This window comes from Petromyzon marinus, unplaced genomic scaffold, assembly GCF_048934315.1.
Source record: "Petromyzon marinus isolate PM22_M1 ecotype Great Lakes invasive population unplaced genomic scaffold, UKy_Petmar_22M1.pri1.0 PM_Scaffold_1, whole genome shotgun sequence".
NCBI classification, from domain to species: Eukaryota; Metazoa; Chordata; class Hyperoartia; order Petromyzontiformes; family Petromyzontidae; genus Petromyzon; species Petromyzon marinus.
Genome location: NW_027423057.1, coordinates 2524703 through 2542513, shown reverse-complemented (window position 1 = coordinate 2542513; position 17811 = coordinate 2524703). Strand labels below are relative to the sequence as shown.

At 50.9% G+C, this 17811-nt stretch overlaps 1 protein-coding gene and 1 long non-coding RNA gene across 3 annotated transcripts; both read left to right on the top strand.

The window, feature by feature from the left end:
* Nucleotides 1-450: 450 nt before the first annotated feature.
* On the top strand, nucleotides 451-6959 carry LOC142922503 (U3 small nucleolar ribonucleoprotein IMP4-like). Of its 2 annotated transcripts, none has more exons than XM_076063314.1 (4): nucleotides 451-1904; nucleotides 3368-3853; nucleotides 4765-4874; nucleotides 6134-6959. In XM_076063314.1, exons 3-4 carry the CDS (start codon nucleotides 4824-4826, stop codon nucleotides 6305-6307), a joined length of 225 nt encoding a protein of 74 aa, XP_075919429.1. In that variant the 5' UTR covers nucleotides 451-1904; nucleotides 3368-3853; nucleotides 4765-4823; the 3' UTR covers nucleotides 6308-6959. The 2 variants fall into 2 exon arrangements, with proteins under 2 accessions (XP_075919429.1, XP_075919428.1); XM_076063313.1 differs by having other exon boundaries at nucleotides 3368-4038.
* Nucleotides 6960-7042: 83 nt separating this feature from the next.
* On the top strand, nucleotides 7043-14197 carry LOC142922504 (uncharacterized). The gene is made up of 2 exons (XR_012940102.1): nucleotides 7043-7795; nucleotides 8229-14197. It is a non-coding gene; the product is annotated as an uncharacterized LOC142922504 (long non-coding RNA).
* Nucleotides 14198-17811: the final 3614 nt, after the last annotated feature.

Here is a 17811-nt window from a genome sequence, read left to right as displayed (position 1 = left end):
ACCACTCACCCACAGCTCGGTTCCACTCCTGCTCTGGGGTCGGTCCGCGTCTCTCTAACGGCCAAACTGCCAGTCGGAAGCACGTGGCACGAGAGGCGGGGGTGGTCCAAGGTAACCACGCCCCCCGTGACGTCGGAGCCATGAGCTCCTCCCCCTCACACCTGAGCTCCTCCCCCCCTGCCCCCCCTCGCGACCACCCCCCATGGTCCGCCATTTCTCTCCCCCTCGCTACCCCCCTGCCCCCCCTGCCCCTCCTCGTGACCCCCCTTCCCCCCCCGCCCCTCCACATTCGCAACCCCCCATGCCCCCTCACAACCCCCCATGCCCCCTCACAACCCCCCATGCCCCCCCTTTTTCTCCACCTAACGAACCCCCTCTATGCTCCCCCTCACCCCCCCCTTGCCCTCCCTGCCCTCCCCCTCGTGACCCGCCCCCTCACCCCCCATGCCCCGCCCCCCTCCCCCGCTGCTACTTCCGGTCAGGCAGGGGGCGAGTGGAGGCGGCGCGCGCTGTGGATTGTGGGTGGCGAGCGGCTGATTTGGTTTCCCGCTCACGGCCACCGTCAGTGGGTCGCGAAAGCTTCTGAAGCTGCGGCTCGCTGGGCCTCCTCTACGTCGACTCAGCCTGAAGGTGAGAACCTCGCGCGGTGTGCACACATCAGCAGTGGCGGCGGTGGTGGGGGGAGACAGAGGAGGAGGCGCCTGGCCCACAGCCGTCACGTCCTAGACGCCTGCTGAGTTCACGGCGCTGCTTCAAGCAGAGCCCGGCCCTGCTGCTGCTGCTGATGAGGCGCTGACGGTGGAAACCGGCCCCAGAGTGGCCCTCGTGTTGAGCCATAGCTGATGAGAGGCACTCCCAGACTGCCGTGTGTTTTTATCCCTGGAGGGACGGGTTTGTTGTGGAGGCGAATCGCCTGCTGCTGGAAAAGGCATCCACTAGAGGCCGCTATATAGAGGTATTTGGTCTACTCTTCCACGCTGGTCCGGACGTGTTGGAGCAAAGTGGCCATGCCCACACTTTACCCCATCACACGCAGGGCGTTAGCTCGCTGGACTTGCAATGCAGAGGTGCAGGTTAGATTTCATTCCCACTCACATACCCACCGACACTCACTCAGCCACCTACTCAGCCACTCTCTGGGCATCTATGAAAAAGAGCTTCATAGCTCATCGGATTCCTCCAGCAAAAACATACTGATTCTCACCCACCCACTCAGCCATTCACCCACCCACTCTGGCACTCATCCACTCACCAATTCACTCAGCCACCCACTCGGCCACCCACTCAGCCACCCACTCTCGCACCCACTTCGTCACCGGTCGCCCACTGCCACCCACCCACTTAGTCATCGGTCACCCACTGCCACCGGTCACTCACTCTGTCACCGGTCACTCACTCTGCCACCCACCCACTCTCTCACCAACCCACCGACTCTCTTGCCAACCCACCGACTCTCTCGCCAACCCACCGACTCTCTCGCCAACCCATCCACTCACCCACAGGGAGACACAAGGAGAGAAGGGGACCCACATGGTGTGAGAGTGTATCAGCATCATTGTGGTTGTTGTGGTGGTTATGGTTATATTTGTGGCAGTAGTGTTTATACTTGTGGTTATGTAGCTGGTGGTTATGGTTATATTTGTGGTTATGGCGATTATGGTCGCAGTGATTGTGGTTATATTTGTTGTGGTTATAACCCGCGATGTATTTCGTCGAGGATGGATGCCGCCGCGTGCAAGAGTTGGGCGAGGCGGGAGTGAGCCACCTGAAGCGCCCTCTCCGACGGTGGTGAGCCGCCGGGCGGCCGGGCAGTGAGCAGCTCGGCCGTCGTCGCTTCTCCTCCCCCTTCCGGGGCTGCCAACCCCGGTGGTGTTGAGTCGTCCTCCTCTTCCACTGGAGCCCTGGTACGAGTTTTTCTTCGCGTCTCCATTATAGCGATTCATCTTACTATTTGGCTACTTCTGACGCCAGTTGTAGTGGGTGGAACGGAGAGCGAGACTTCTTACCGAAAGAACCAAAGAGTATGAACTTATATGGTTTATTTCATCTATTTTTAATGGTTTGCTACCATTCCATTTGCACTCCTATCGTTTTTGTATTGTTTGTTGTGACGTTATGACCCCGTGCCCCCTACTGGCACATCTTTGATCAAAGAGCTTTATAGCTCATTGGATTCCTCCAGCACAGAATCAATACCGATTCTGATGAGACCGGAACGAACACGTTTGAATCGAATCGCGTACTTCGCTTTACAAAAATAGTTGTGGAATCGATTCTTGTGGAATCTGTTCTCGTGGAATCGAATCATCGATATTAATTACAGAGATTCACCATCGATATTAATTACAGACATTAATCAACGACGTCGCTAGGAGTATCGTGGTGCCGCTCTGCAAACCTTCGGGCTACTATCAAAGGTTTGTTCATCAAGCCATCCAGATATATAAACACAGACATAACTTCAACCGAGAAGATGGATACAAATTGAGTAATCATTGGAAGAATGTTATTAACCAGGTAAAACCTTAACTGCTTTATGGTGTTGCCTTAACTTTCCGCATCTCTAATTTCTTAAGCTTCCCACTCCCAGCCCCGCTCTCTTCAGCACTCCCCTCATACCCCCCCTCTCTATCTCTCCTCCCTGATCCTCCCCCCTTCTCTCACCTATATAGTCTCTTGTTTACAGCAGCTCTTTTGCCCACGTCGGCAATTGTTTCTTGCTGTGGTTTGTCCCACCTGATGATGGACGCTTGTGTTGTGCCCGAAACGTCGTGATTTAATTTATTTTATATTTTATGCCTATGTGACTTTACCGAAAGAACCAAAGAGTATAGCCCAAGAGAGTTTGTGTAGGTTGGAGCGGTAGTGTAGCACAGTAGGGGGCACAGGTGGTGCATCGGCCAGTCATCTCAGTCAAGCAACCAATGGCAACCTGGGTCTGTCTGTCTGTGACCTCCTGCTGCCAGCGGGCGTTCGACGCTTCATGTGGCCTTAACCTGCACGTAGCCTGGCACGAGCGCCGTGGTGACATCTCCACCACTTCGTGGCGAATGGCGGTTGTTGTTTATGGTCGTCTCGCGATTAGCACTACGCTGCACTACTAACCCAGCGACCCGAGTTCAATTCCCGCTCACGGCCAACACTGGTGACGATTCCGTTCCTGGGCCTCCCCTTGGTCAACTCAGCCTCAAATGAGTACCTGGTGCGTTGTGTAAACATCGCCACTGGGGAAATTAAGGCGGCCGGATGTGGTGCTGGCCACCTACCCCCCTTCGTGTATCAAAGGTGCTGCTCGTTAACAGCACTTGCACCCGACAGTCCTGTCGAAGGCTACATGGGGGATCTTTGTCTTTGTTTGGTGGTGCAGCTGAGGAGGCGCAACTGCACGGCGAGTACCTCTACCGCAAGGCGCAGGAGGCCAAGAAGGTCCTCGTAGAGGAGAAGGCGCGGCTCAAGAGGGCGCTCGATGGTAACGGGCGGCGAGACGGATCTAGAGATGGGCTCGCGACGACAAGACAGACGAGAGACAGCGAGACAGACTAGAGACGTTGAGACACGCAAGACAGACTAGAGACGGATCTAGAGACAATGAGACACGCAAGACGGACTAAGATGGGACAAGACGGTCTGACAATACAGGCGAGAAGACAACCGCGCGTTGGAAAGCGTTTCCGAATGAATCCATGCGTGCGCATGATTTTTCTTCCTTGTTAATTCTCCCCTGCCCGCCCCCCACCCACTGCCCCCTGTCCCCCTGACGTCGTCACCGAAGAAAACCTGGTGCTGCCTACGGACCTGCGGTGGGAGGCGCTTGAACTCCAGAAGGCCGTGGAGTTCGACCAGGGAGGGGAGGGTGATCTCACATCCCTCACCATCACGTCTCCTCGCATCTCTCTCTCTCTTCCTTCCCGCGAGACTCCCGAGGCAGAGGGATAAGCGTCGCGTGTCTCCGCCCGCTAGACACGCCGAGTCGGCGCGCATCCCCGGCTCGCCGTCGGTCCTTCCTGCCAAGCAGTGGCACCGTGTTTTGCCGCGGAGGTTCGCGGTTCGAGAACGGCGGGCCCTCAACCCCCCCCCCCCCCCCCCACCGGTTTAATGGGTTTAATGCCGCAGTTGCGTTGACCGTAAATACTGCACGGCGATTGCTTCCCAAGTGGACTTTGAAAAATCCCGTGGCGTGAACGTGGAAAAAGAGTCGGCCGTGTGTGTGTGATCGCTGGCGTAAATTTTGGTGGAATGTCAAATGAAGGCCGTGGTCACCACATAACGTGTGCTTCTGGAGCAGTCTTCCTTCTAGAGCGGTCTTCCTTACAATATTAGGAAGCCACTGGAGCTTTGCACTTTTAAATCATCGTCTAGATTGACAAACTCATTTCTTGAGAACTACTTTTTGTGGTTAGTTTGTCACACTTCCGATTACCACGGTTGGCTACGTGCTGTAACAAAGAGGTTTAACATGCACTGACGCACTCATTCACTCACTCATCATTTTACTCAATTTACCCACTCACCTGCCATATCACCCACCCACTCTTGCAATTGGGACTCATCCAGGTCTCATTATTGCTCAGCTCGCTACACAAAATCAACGCGATCACTGCAGAGTGATATTCTCAACCATTCCTGGTCGCTCCTTCCATCCACCCACACACACACCTTCACTCACCTGCACGGTGAAGTATGGCAAATGATAACCTACCCTCTCCGTCCCCCCTGCCCCATCTACCACCTCTTTCTATCCACCCCCCCCCCCCGTGTCAGTAGGAGTGAGCAGCCACATGGATGACGAGTACCGCTGAGCCGGCGTGAAGGACCCACACATCATGGCGACGACCTCACGCGACCCCAGCTCCCTCCTCAAGCAGTTCATCAAGGTGCGGGCACGGGGTCGCAGGGGCTACAGGGTTTGGGGTCACACGAGGAATGTGGGTCCTCGTGTATTGCATGTGTACAAGCGCGCAAAGACAGAGGTCCCCCATATAGCCTTAACAGGTTTTTGGGACAGGTGCTGTTTGCGAGGGTGTAGGTGGCTAGCACCACAACTGGCCACCTTTATCTCTCTGGTAATGATGTTTAAACACCGCACTAGGTACTCGTTTGAGGCTGAGTTGATCTAGGGGAGGCCCAGGACCAGTTCAGATAATCGCCACTGGTGTTGGCCATGAACGGAAATAAACCTCGGGTCACTAGGTTTGTGGGGCAGCATGCTAACTGCTAAATTACCGCACACACACACGTGTTCTCTATCGGCTTTAGAATCAGTTCCTTGCACCTCACACGAGTCGTGTCGACCAATCATCGGGCTTGTGCAGTGTGAGACAACTCGCATCCGTTGAGTTAACCAGAAGAAATCTGGTTGTTGATGAAAGGTGGAGGCTGTGTGGTGGGGGGGGGGGGGTCGTAAGTGGTGGAGCGTTGGACACTTTGGTTTGGTGCATGCAGCTTTTGTCAACTTCATTCCTCGCGATTCAGTCCGCCTTTTCGCGATGACCGATCCCTTCCATTCATCGAAAATGTATCTACTGTAGCACTACGCACGGTCGGTGGTCACGGAAAGATGTACCATTGGGGGCGCCACTGTGGCGAGATGTTAACTCCCTCACCTGGTATACAGGAGGTCGCAGGTTCAATCCTGACCCTGATGCCTGCTGTATATTTGGAGTTGCGTGCCTCTTTCCGAGGAGTCGCGTGGATTTCTCTCCAGGTCCTCCGGTTTTTCCCTCCGCATTTAGAATCAACGTCCGTTTAAGAGTATTTGGCTGCTATAAATTTCCACATGGCGATAAGCCACTTAGTTGAGCTATGATTTGTGGCCAGGTCGCTTCTGGAAAAGAGCTGCATAGCTCAGTGGGCCTTACCTGGTAAAATAAAAATAGTAAAGTTTTTCCAATGGTGCATCCCAGTTGTGCCAACACGGGGTTTGGCGACCCCGTATACCGGCACGGCTCGGCTCGGCTTCCGCAATGGAAAAAACAAACAACACAACCCGAGTCGGATACAGTGGGGGGGCGGGGAAGTGGGGGGGGCGAAATCAGCGTGGCCGGGACGGACGCCGGTGGGAAGAGCGGACTCGGCGTGTGACCGCTTGCTGTCATGTTACCACACCACCACCACCCTCCCACCACCACCGCAGGAGATGAAGCTGATCCTGCCGAACGCTCAGCCGATGAACCACGGAGGCCACAAGCTGCAGGCGCTGGTGTGGGCGTGCTGCGCCAACGCCGTCAACGACTTCATCGTCCTGCATGAGCACCGCGGTATGCCAGGCACGCGCACGCACCGCAGTCGACAAAGCTCCCCCGTGTAGCCTTTAACAGGCTGTCAGGGCAAATGCTGTTTGTCGAGCGACCTACGAAGGCCGGCAGGGCACACGGCGGGGTGGGTGGTGTGGTCATTACCGCATCTGGCCCCTTTTGTCTCCCCACTGTCGATGCTTGGACACACCGGAAATCGAAGTCAGGTCACCGGATTTGTAGTGTAATGAGATAGCCACTCCGCTCCCGCTCCCCGGTGTGATGCATGGTGTGACGTGTGTGATGCGGTGCAACAGACGGGGATGGAGGTGTATTTAGCTGTGCGTACGATGTGCGGTGTGTAGTATGACGCTGCAGACATGGAATTGTGGTGTTTTAACTGTGTATGTGGTGTGATGTGGTATGATGCCGCAGATGGAAGGGCAGTCTGTTTAACTCTCCAGTACAGTCTGTGTGACACCTGTGGTGTGTCTAACTTTCCGGCATGCTGTTCATGTGACACGTGGTACGATACCACGGTGTACTTGACACTCTCGAGCGTGGTGATGCGGCACGACATCCGGACGTGGACATGATGTCCGAGGCATTCCCACACCTCGTGATGCACAACTTCACGTCGCGACTCGGAAAGAGGGTGCGTGCGGGCACCGTGCCAGTCTCACCCACATCTTCCTCCCCCATCCCCAAAGCACAAAGATCCCTCGTATAGGCTATAACCCTTTCTCATTTCCATGATGTACATATACGTCGTCGAAACGGAACCGTAAGAAAAACTCAAGTACGTCTTCTGACCTGAAGACATACCTTTTGCTCCCATAAGACTATGCGGGAGGGCGTGTGGCACAGTTTTGTTCCATAGAGTGCCGGTCGTGTCACTACGGTTCTCTGCGGTGAGGGCAACGCCTTTTAAAAACAGCAGCGCTACGCCTCTATAAATAAAATTAACGCCGAGCCGCTCGCGCGTACCGAGATTCAGCGGTGAACGTGACACCTACCACCCGGCAACTTGCAGATGTCTCGGAATGGGAAAGAGTGAGCAGACTTTTGGGCCAGGTGCTGTGTGTCCGCCTGTATATTCGGAGTTTGCATGTTCTCCTCCTGGTCACTTTGATTTTTCTCCGGGTCCTCCGGGTTTTTCCCTACGCATTTAGAAACTTGAATTTCGAGTATTTTGCTGCTATATATTTTTATGTGAAAAAGAGCTACATAGCTCAGTGGTAAAATAAAAATAGTTTCGTTTTACTTTAGTTTTCGAGCAACAGTACAGAGTTTTTATTTAACGCCATCTCTGAAGCTGAAGGCGCGTAATGTTGTTCATTTGTTAATGCATCCGCAGTTTTAAACAGGGTGGCCGCTGGCCTCTAACTGGCAAACGTCTGCGAGGACGCGTAATGAGAGTCCAGCGCCGTCCGTGTGACTTGCCGCGACCCCTCCCGTGACTTCTGTGCCCCCCTTCCCCCCTCCCAACAGGCACAACGTCTACAAGCGCGACGGCAAGGACATCGAGTTGAAGGAGGTGGGACCGTGATTCGAGATGGAGCGTAAGTCTGCCTGACACATTGTTACTCGTCTCCACTTTACACCCCAGCAGAGGCGGTGGAAATTCCACATTCCTTGTGGACTTCCCTACGAAGTGGTTGTAAATTTTATCGACCCCTGAGAGGATGATGGGCTGAATGTAAGAGTCTAGCCTCGGGCTAGGTGGCCCGCGGGTGACTTGTAGAGCGGATCGGAACTTGAGTCGGTGGGGTCGCTGCTCTGGTCGCATTCGCTGTACCGTGACCCGACTCGCATTCCCCCACCCCGGATGCGATGTGTAAATTCAAAGATGATCGGACGTAATGCTGGCCACCCACACCCACCCCTTGGTGTGCCGTGCTGGCTTTCCTACATGCTAACACACGAACAGCGCTTTTCCCACGCCGTCTGTTAAAGGCTGCATGGGGGTAATCTTTGCTTTTGTGTGTCGCGCAGTCTATGAGATTAAACTGGGCACGCTGGACAACGCGGCCACCGCCGAGGTGGAGTGGCCTTGGCGACCGTACATGAACACGGCGAAGAAGAGGAAGTTCCTGAGCGTGGAGTGAGGGAGGGGAGCGACTTCCCCCCCCCCCATGGGCCTGGGGGGAGGGGCATTGGGGGGGGGGGGTTTGTCCCTGGAAAGCCGGAGTTGGAGTCGAACCTCGCGGCGCTCTCCGCCGAGGCTCGAGACGTTGAGGAGAGGTCGCCGCGTGGATAGGGCAGTGCGTGAATCGCTGTTCCAACCGTCGTCACACACGCGCATCATACGCGTCACACACACATTGCGGATGTACATTTATCAAACACAAACATGCACATCGTCGCATGCGTCGCACACAGAAGCACACAATTGCACAAAAAGACAAAGGTACTCCGTATCGCCGTTAACAGATTGCTGGGGCAAGTGCTGTTAACGGGTAGCACCTATGATGGCCGGCATGGCACAGAAGTGGTTTTGTGGCCAGCCCCACGTCTGGCTGCCTTTGTCCTCCCCAGTTTTGTGATGTTATACACACCCCACACCACGTACTCAGATGGCTGAGTTCGTAGTGCGCTAACTGCTGCACCACCGCTCCCCAAACGGTGTACATACACGCGTACACAAAACGAAACATTAACATTTATTTAAGTAACAAAAAAGAAAATACCAAGTCAGGCAGATGGAGAAAGTGGCGTGTCGCCGTGCACAGCACCGCTCTCGTAGCTACTCACCTAGGGTGGGAGCTCTTGGCTTCAATGCCACCCGGGATGTTTAGATGTGAAAACCTGCCATAAATAATATTTTTGGGAAGTCACAAGCGCCTTAAGTTGCATCTCATCTCGACCATTTTAATGGGCACCCCCCCCCCCCCCTGTAGCTGTCCCCCTGTGGCACAAAATAAACTAACAAAACTAATCTCTTTTTATTTTACCAGGTAAGGCCCACTCAGCTGTATAGCTCTCTTTCAGGAACGACCGGGCCACAAATGAAAGCGCTATAAAGTGGCTTGTCACGCAGAAATATATAGCAGCCAAATACTTTTAAACGCATGTTTCTAAATGTGGAGGGAAAAACCGAAGGACCCAGAGAAAAATCCACGCGGTCACGGGGAGAACATGCAAACTCCAGATATACAGGCGTCGGGATTTAACCCACGACCTCTATACCAGGCGAGGCCCCAAGGTGAATCAGCACTTGGCCTGCGAGCGGGTATTATTAGTCTGTCAGTAGGGGGTAATGATTCCGGATTTCAGTCTCAATTGAAACTGTAATCTGGAACACTTTTGTCATATTTTGCTTGTATAAGTGTGTTCATAAAATACAAGTTTGGTCATTGAGAGAGTTATAAATGTCCTATATGCATTTCATGTTTATTGTGTTTATTGTATTTAATGTATGAAGAAAATACAATTTTGTATATGCTACAGTATGTTTCACACGTTATTCAGTGACACTGCATATGACGGGCAATGTTTGGGGCAATCGGCCTTCAACATGGAAAATACATCGAGGCCACATGACCCGTGGCCACCGCCACTTCAACCGTGGCCCCACCACTTCAACCGTGGCCCCATTGGCACGTTGATGTGTGGCTCTGCTTTCACCTGTGGTGAGAATGAGACCAGAAAAATTACAGGAGGCCGACTCCATATGAGTCCGTCACGCTCTGGATCTCGCTAATGGGACGTTGGATGAAACGACAAGTTTCTTCTCTGGCGAGGACATTCCCACAAGATTGCCACCTTTCCCAATTAATGGAATTTGCCCCAACATCACCCTGATCCAAACCAGCGGGAGCTGAAATCTTCCAGAAGGTTCAGGATTTATTGGTACAATCGTTCGGATGTTGGTGTTTGCATGGACTTGCATTTAAAACCACCGGTCCGCTTGACGTCTTTTAAACAATACCTGTGGTCGGGTCCGCTCCCCCACCTTTTTATCCCCTGCTTTTTTTTTATGACCGGTGTAGTATATGTTGACGGTGTGTGCGTGTATCACGACGTGATGTAACCGGGCCCTCGAATTGCCTCAAGAAATGAATAATCAACATCTGTCGCTTTGCTGTTGTGATGTCACCACGAGGCGCCGAATGACGGTGGGACGGCGTCGTCGCACTCGTCGAGCGGACAAGGGCTCCGTGAAATGACGGTGCGGATTGCGCCAAGCGTATAGAGGTCGCCTATTGCGCGCCCCTGTGGCTCGACCACTCGTGGGTCCACCTCAAAGTTCCTGTGCCCATTTGAACCTCATTGCCTGCGATGATGCTGCTGCTGGCATGGAAGAACACACGTGGCGCCCTCTTGTCTCTCCATGTTGTCTTTCACGTCCCATCGCAGTTTTCAGGTCACTTGATGTTTACAGCCTCCGGTAAGGAGGCAGTGAGGTTCAGCCGCTCGATTTTTATTCCTTTAGTGCACAGTACCGTACACGGATATGGGCACAGTACGACACCGTAGCTTTATTGATTGTTCAACAAAAAAGACCATCCCTCGCCCAATCTAGTTACCTATACGGTGTAATATATCGCGAGACATTTGTTAACGTAAAAAAAATGGAACTGTAATGCTGAAAATTATACTCCATGAAACTCGGGGTTTTATGGAGTATCTGAGGGCTTCTCAACGCTTCATGCCTCGCCCCCACTGATGCCCTCTTCTCCCCACTCCTACTACTGACGATTGTATGTAGGGTGTGTAGGCATTTACTTCCGACTGTTGTATGTAGGGTGTGTAGGGTGGTGGGAGTAAATGAGATTTAAAACTGGGTGCTCAACTTGAACTCACCACCACTCACATCATGTATGCACTCATCCGCCATCTCGCTCACTGACCCTGTGTTTCCGTGTTGATGGTGTGAGTCCGTATTGATGCTGTGAGTGTTGATCGTGGGAGTCTGTGTTGATCATGTGAGTCTGTGTTGATGCTGTGAGTCCGTGTTGATGGCTCGGGGGCACGGTACAGAAGGGCAGTACAACTGTAGAGTAATAGTTGTTGTCCAGCAGCGGCAACTGCGGTGGACGGGGAGTACACACGCCAGTGAGCCTCACGCGTGTTTGTCAGCAGGGCGGAGGCACTGGGGCAAGGATCACAGAGACCCTGTCTGGAAGACCCTGGAACCCGCTCGTGGGTTGGAGAAGGGAGGCGCGGCCAGGGCGGAGCCAGGCCGCGCCGAGTCGGATAAAAGCAGCAGAGAGCGAGAGCTCGTGGTTGCAGGTTCTGGGAAGTGGAGTCGTCTCGTTGGCACTGTCTTTGCCGACTTTGTCGCTGCCGTCTTCACTAGATAATTGGGCGGCCGGATAGTTGTTGGCTGTCTCGGTCGATGCCGTCAGTGTAACATGGTGAGGGTTGTGTCTAAGCTAGGCTATTTGACTTGGGAGAAGCGAGGGCGAGTCTGCGAACCTGATGGTGTTAAATAAGGAAGGTGCGGAAGGTACGGGAGAGGATGAGGAAGATCGTGGGATGGATGGGGGAGGATGAGAAGATAGTGGGAGGGACGGGGGAGGAAGAAAGTGGGAGGGATGGGAGAGAAATAAGGAGATAGCGGGGGGGACGGGAGAGGAAGAGGGAGATAGTGGGAGGGAAGGGAGTGGAAGAGGGAGATAGTGGCAGGAAAGGGGAATGAAGAGGGAGATAGTTGGAGCGACTGGGGAAGTAGAGGGAGATAGTGGGAGTGATTTGGGAGGATTAGGCAGATCGGTTAGAGTAAGAAGGTGATAGTGGGAAGGAAGGGGAAAGAAGAGGGAGAGAGTGCGAGGGATTGGAGATGCAGAGGGAGATAGTGGGAAGGATGGGGGAAGAAAAGGGAGATGGTGCGAGGGACGGGAGAAGAGGGAGATAGTAGAGCCAAGTGGGAGGAAGAGGGAGATAGTGGAAGGTACTGGGGAGGAAGTGGGAGATGGTGGGAGGGACGAGGGAGGAAGATGGTGGGACGGATTGGAGAGGTAGATAGTGGGAGGGACGCGGGAAGAAGAGGGAGATAATAGCAGGGACGAGAGAGGAAGAGGGAGATAGCCACTGATGTTCGCCGTGGCCAGTAATTTAAACTCGGTTCACAAAGTTCATGGTGTAGTGGGTGTTGAGGTGGCATATCCTGGCTGGCCAGGAGAAGGCAGTACAGCAAGTGGGATAAGCACCATCTCTGTCTGCATGGGATAGAGGGTTGCCCCCTTGCACGAGTGGGTTTTCTCTGGGTACTCCTGTATCCCCTCACGTTTATGAACGCTCAGTAATTGCCCAATTGAATTATTGCTATGCACCGCGACGTTCGTTTTGCTATGTCATGTGATCAGAATTGGGCGCCACGGTGGCGAGATGTTAACTATTTTGTAGGGTATACAGGAGGTCGTGTATTAAATCCTTACCCTGACACCTTTGTATTTGGAGTTTGTATGTTATCTCCCCGTCGTCGCGTGTATTTTTCTCCGGATCCTCCGGGTTTTCCCTCCACATTTATTAACACATGTTTAGAGTATTTGGCTACTAATGTCCACGTAATAAGCCAATTTGTTGAGCTGTAATTGTGTGGCCGCTTCTGAAAGAGAGCTGTATAGCTCAGTGGGCCTTGCCTGGTTAAAGTAAAAAAAAATAGTCAAATAGTTTGCAATTGTTTATATCTGGGATAAATGCACCCGTGGCTTTAATGATGTGGGGATCTGCGCCTGGCATTTTCAGGTGGGATCCGGAGCAATGAATGAGCCCTGACAAGGCAATGGCCCACCCGTTGATTTGCTCCATGAGGAACTTTTAGGGGGCTCGGGACCGTGGCGCCAAGAAGACCAGCTATTGGACCATGGAGGCACCGAAGGGGGCGGTTTCCCCCCCACACGTAACGCTCCCTATCTGGTCGATAAAAACGTATCAATAGGGTCACAGAGCTTGGGCAATCGTTGGTGCCAGCTTACCAAGTGGCTTCCTTCCTGATTGTCTGTGGTTCCTCGCACCTCTGAGGCCTGCTTGATCACGTTATAAGTATAAATATTGTTGTTATCAAGTTCTAAGTGTAATAATAATTGTTGTTGTTATTACTCGCCTGTTCTAAACATACGCCTGTTGTTATCATTCGCCTGTTATCATTCGCCTGTTTTCATTTGCCTGTTATCATTCGCCTGTTTTAATTGGACTGTTATAATTTGCCTGTTGTTTTCTTTCGCCTGTTGCTACCAAGTAATAAGTATAGTTATTGTTGTTGTTATCATTCGCCTGGTGTTAGTGGTGCACGTCTCAAATCCAGCACTGGGGAAGGCAGCGAGGGTTCGTAAATCACCGCACAATGATGTGAAATCCTCTTCCCGTGGGCGTCGAGGTGCATAACCTGCCTCGCCAGGAGAAGGCAGTACAGCAAGTGGACTCATCGCCATCGTCACCTGTACGGTTTAAAATGCTGCCCTTCACACACGTGGCTTTTCTCTGGGTGCTCCGATTTCCCCCACTTGTACAAACACTCGTTATTAATTAGCCAATAATGCCTCCATACATAGAGTACCGTAGAGCCTGGACAATCGTTGGTGCTGGCTCACCACGTGGCTTCCTTCCTGCATGTCTGTGGCTCCTCGTGCCTCTTGAGTCGTTCTTGTGAGTGCTATATAGCTTTAAATAATAACTACAAATACTCGCCAGAAGGTGGTGACGCAAGCCTGCGATCCAGCACTGTAGAAGGCAGCAAGGGTTGGTGGATCACACAGTAAATATTGTGAAACCCCCTTCCCGTGGACATTGAGGTGCCTTCTCCTGGCTGGCCAGGAGAAAGCATCTGACTGGCCAGGAGAAGGCATTATAGCAAGTGGGATCATCGCCATCGTCACCTGTACGGTTTAAAATGCTGCCTGCTGCCCCTTCACATACGTTTGTTTTCTCCGGGTGCTCCGGTTTCCCCCCACTTGTGTAAGCATTCGTTATTCATTGATTGAAAAGATCTTACAATAAAAAACAAATTCAGGACCTTACTATGACTCAGCGTGGCTTTCCTGGAGTAAGTCTAATTATTATTATAAAGAATTACAGGGGCTGTATGATGACACGACTAGAGAGCTGGCTTGCACTGCGGGGAGCTTAATAGTCAACTTGGATTCCGCACCCCTCAATGCCCTTTTTAAGTTCAGTTTGTGCACTTAAGACTCGCACAAACAACCATACTCAGAGAACCATAGATTCCCACTCAGACCCAGAACCAGAAACCCATAGACTCCAACAGGGACCCATACATTCCTTCAGACACTCAGACTCATACGGCGACCCTATATACTGACACAGGGATCCATAGACTCAGACAGAGACCCATACATTCACAGAGGCCCACAAACTCAGAAATCCATAGACTCGCACAGAGGTCAATAGAATTTAAATCTGAATATTTATTTACACTGGATGAAATCGATGAGCTACAAAGATCTGTTTTCACAGCTGTCCAATCGGGCAGGTCAGAACATAACTAAAAAAATAAAAAAATGACAGGAAAGACAAACTGTTCAAAAATAAACAAATTAAACTAAACTATTTTAATCTTTATTTGAAGCTTTCGTGACTGCAGGAATCCATACTCTTTGGTTCTTTCGGTAAAGTCACGTAGGTATAAATTAAATAAAATTAAACAAATCACGACGTTTCGATCGCAACATAAGTGATATTTTCAGGTGGGACAACCACAGCAAGAAAATGCTGAAGTCGGCGGGAGAGCTGCCGTGGCAAGAGGTTATACAGGTATGAGATGGGGGAGGAGGCAAGGGGGGAGAGAGAGAGGGGAGGGTGTGGGGTAGGGAGAGGAAAGGGGGCCGCGTGAGCGCTAGGAGAAGAGGACGTGAGGCTGGGGTGGGGGGACGTGGGCGGGGCTAGCAGTAATCGGCAGGTAATGATGGAAACAACAACACAAGTTAAGGCATTACCTGGTTGATAACATCCTTCCAGTGATTGTTTAATTTGTATCCATCTTCTCGATTGAAGTTTTGTCCTTGGCCTCCGAAAATAACAATATCATGCGAGCCTACAGCGTTATAACAATGGCCACTACGGCAGAGGTATTGGTTCTGCCATGTTTCAGATCCGCCTTGTGTTCGCGAACACGGTCCGAGACGTGTCGTTTTATTTCTCCAACGTAACTGCGGCCGAAGTTACAACTCAGTTTGTAGACTCCAGGGTATAGACAAAACTTCAACCGAGAAGATGGATACAAATTAAACAATCACTGGAAGGATGTTATCAACCAGGTAATGCCTTAACTTGTGTTGTTGTTTCCATCATTACCTGCCGGTTTTACTGCTGCCCCGCCCATGTCCCCCCACCAGCCTAACGTCCTCTTCCCCTAGCGCTTACGTGCCCCCCCCCCTTTTCCTACCCCACACCCCCCCCCCCTTTTCTCTCTGTCCCCTTACCTCTTCCCCCCACTCTTAACTATATAACCTCTTGCCATGGCAGCTCTCCCGCCGACTTCAGCATTTCTTGCTGTGGTTGTCCCACCTGATGAAGATCGCTTGTGTTTTGTCCCACCTGATGAAGATCGCTTGTGTTGCGATAAAAACGTCGCGATTTGTTTTATTTTATTTCTACCTATGTGACTTTACCGAAAGAACCAAAGAGTATGGATCCCTGCAGTCACGAAAACTTCTAATCTACATTTAACACCCATACCCTCTAAAGAACTAACCCTCAAGACACCTAACCCTTAAAACACCTATACCCCTAAAACGCTAACCCTCTAAACACATAACACTCTAAGCCCCTAACCCTCTAAACGCATAATAAATATATTTTCGGGTTAGATCGTGTAAATATAAATGTGTCGTTAAACCAGACACCACCCGACACAGCCAATTAGTAAAGTTTGTCATGACAATAAAAAAGTGCCATTAAGTGTTGGAGAGAAATCCAAAACACCTTTAGTATGGATAATATTAGTTGTCAAAGTCTTGGTGTTAAACCCTCTAAACTCCCAAATCCCAAAACCCATAACCCTCTAAACCGCTAAACCCCATTACCCTATAAACCCCTAACCCTCAAAACCCCCATACCTCTAAACCCCTAAACACATACAATTATAACCTCCTAAACTCCTAACCATCTAAACCATTCAACCTCTAACAATCGAAACCCATACATCTCTAAACACCTAACTCTCTAAACCCCCAACCCTCTTTACCCCAAAATCTTCTAAACTCTAACATTCTAAACACCTAATCCTCTAAACGACCTTACCCTTAAAACCCTAACTGTCTAAAAACCTCTCCCTCGAAAACCCCACCCATAAACCCCCAAAACTCTAACTGTCTAAACACCAAACCCTCTAAACTCCGCAACCCCTAAAACCGAAACCCTCTCGGCACCTAACCTGCTAAACCCCTCACCCTCTAAACTCCTACACCACTAATAGCCCAATCCTCTAAACACCTAACACTATAAAGCCCTTTAACCTTAAAACCCTAACCCTCTAAACCCCTAACCCTTGAATCCCCTCAAGCGCTAACACTCTCAACCCCTAAACCCTCGAAGTCTATAAACCACGAAACCCCTTATCCCCGAAACACCCCGAAACTTCTAAGCTCCTAACCCTCTAAACCACTTAACCTATAACAATCGAAACCCATAAACCCATTAAACAGCTACTTCTCGAAACCCATAACACTCTAAACCCCTTTATCCTTAAAACCTTCACCCTCTAACCCCCTAAACCTCTAAACCCCTAAACCCATAACCCTGTAAACCTCTAAACGGCTCAACTTATAATCCTCTAAATCCCAAACCCTCTAAACGCCTTTACCCATTAAATCAAATCCTTTCTAAACTCCTCACCCTTTGAAACCAGAACCCAAATACCCTGAAACCCCAAACCCCCTAACACTCTAAACCGCTTTACCGTTAAAATCCGAATTCTCAAAAGCCCTAGATCTCTGCACCCCTAACCCTCTAAACACCAACCCTCTAAACCCCTAACCCTTAAAATCCTCAACCCCTAAAACGCTCAACCCCTAAACACCATAACCCTAGAAACCCCCAAAACATCGAAGACGCTTATCCCCTAAAAAACCTCTAAACCCTTAACACGTAACCTTATAAACTCCAAGCCCTCTAAACCACTAACCCTTTAACAATCGAAACCCATAAATCGTCTAAACCTCAGGACACCAAACTCCTTACAATTATAACCCTATAAACCCATAACCTTCTAAACTGTACCCCTCTAAAACCCTAACCCTCTAAGCTAATCACCTTCTAAACCGCTAAACCTCTAAAACATTTTACCCTTAAAACCCTCAGCCTCTAAACCCCTAAACCTCTAAACCACACACCCTCTAAATACCTAACCCTCTAAACCCCTAAACCCATCACCCTGTAAACCTCTAAACCCTTAACTTATAATCCTCTAAATCCCTAACCCTTTAAACCGATTTACCCATAAAACCCTATCCATCTAAACTCCTCACCTTTTGAAACCATAACCCAAATACAACAAAAAATCCCAAACCCCCTAACACTCTATACCCCTTTACTGTTAAAACCATAATTCTATAAACCCCTAGATCTCTCCACCCCTAATCCTTTAAACACGTAACCCTCAAAACCCTTAACC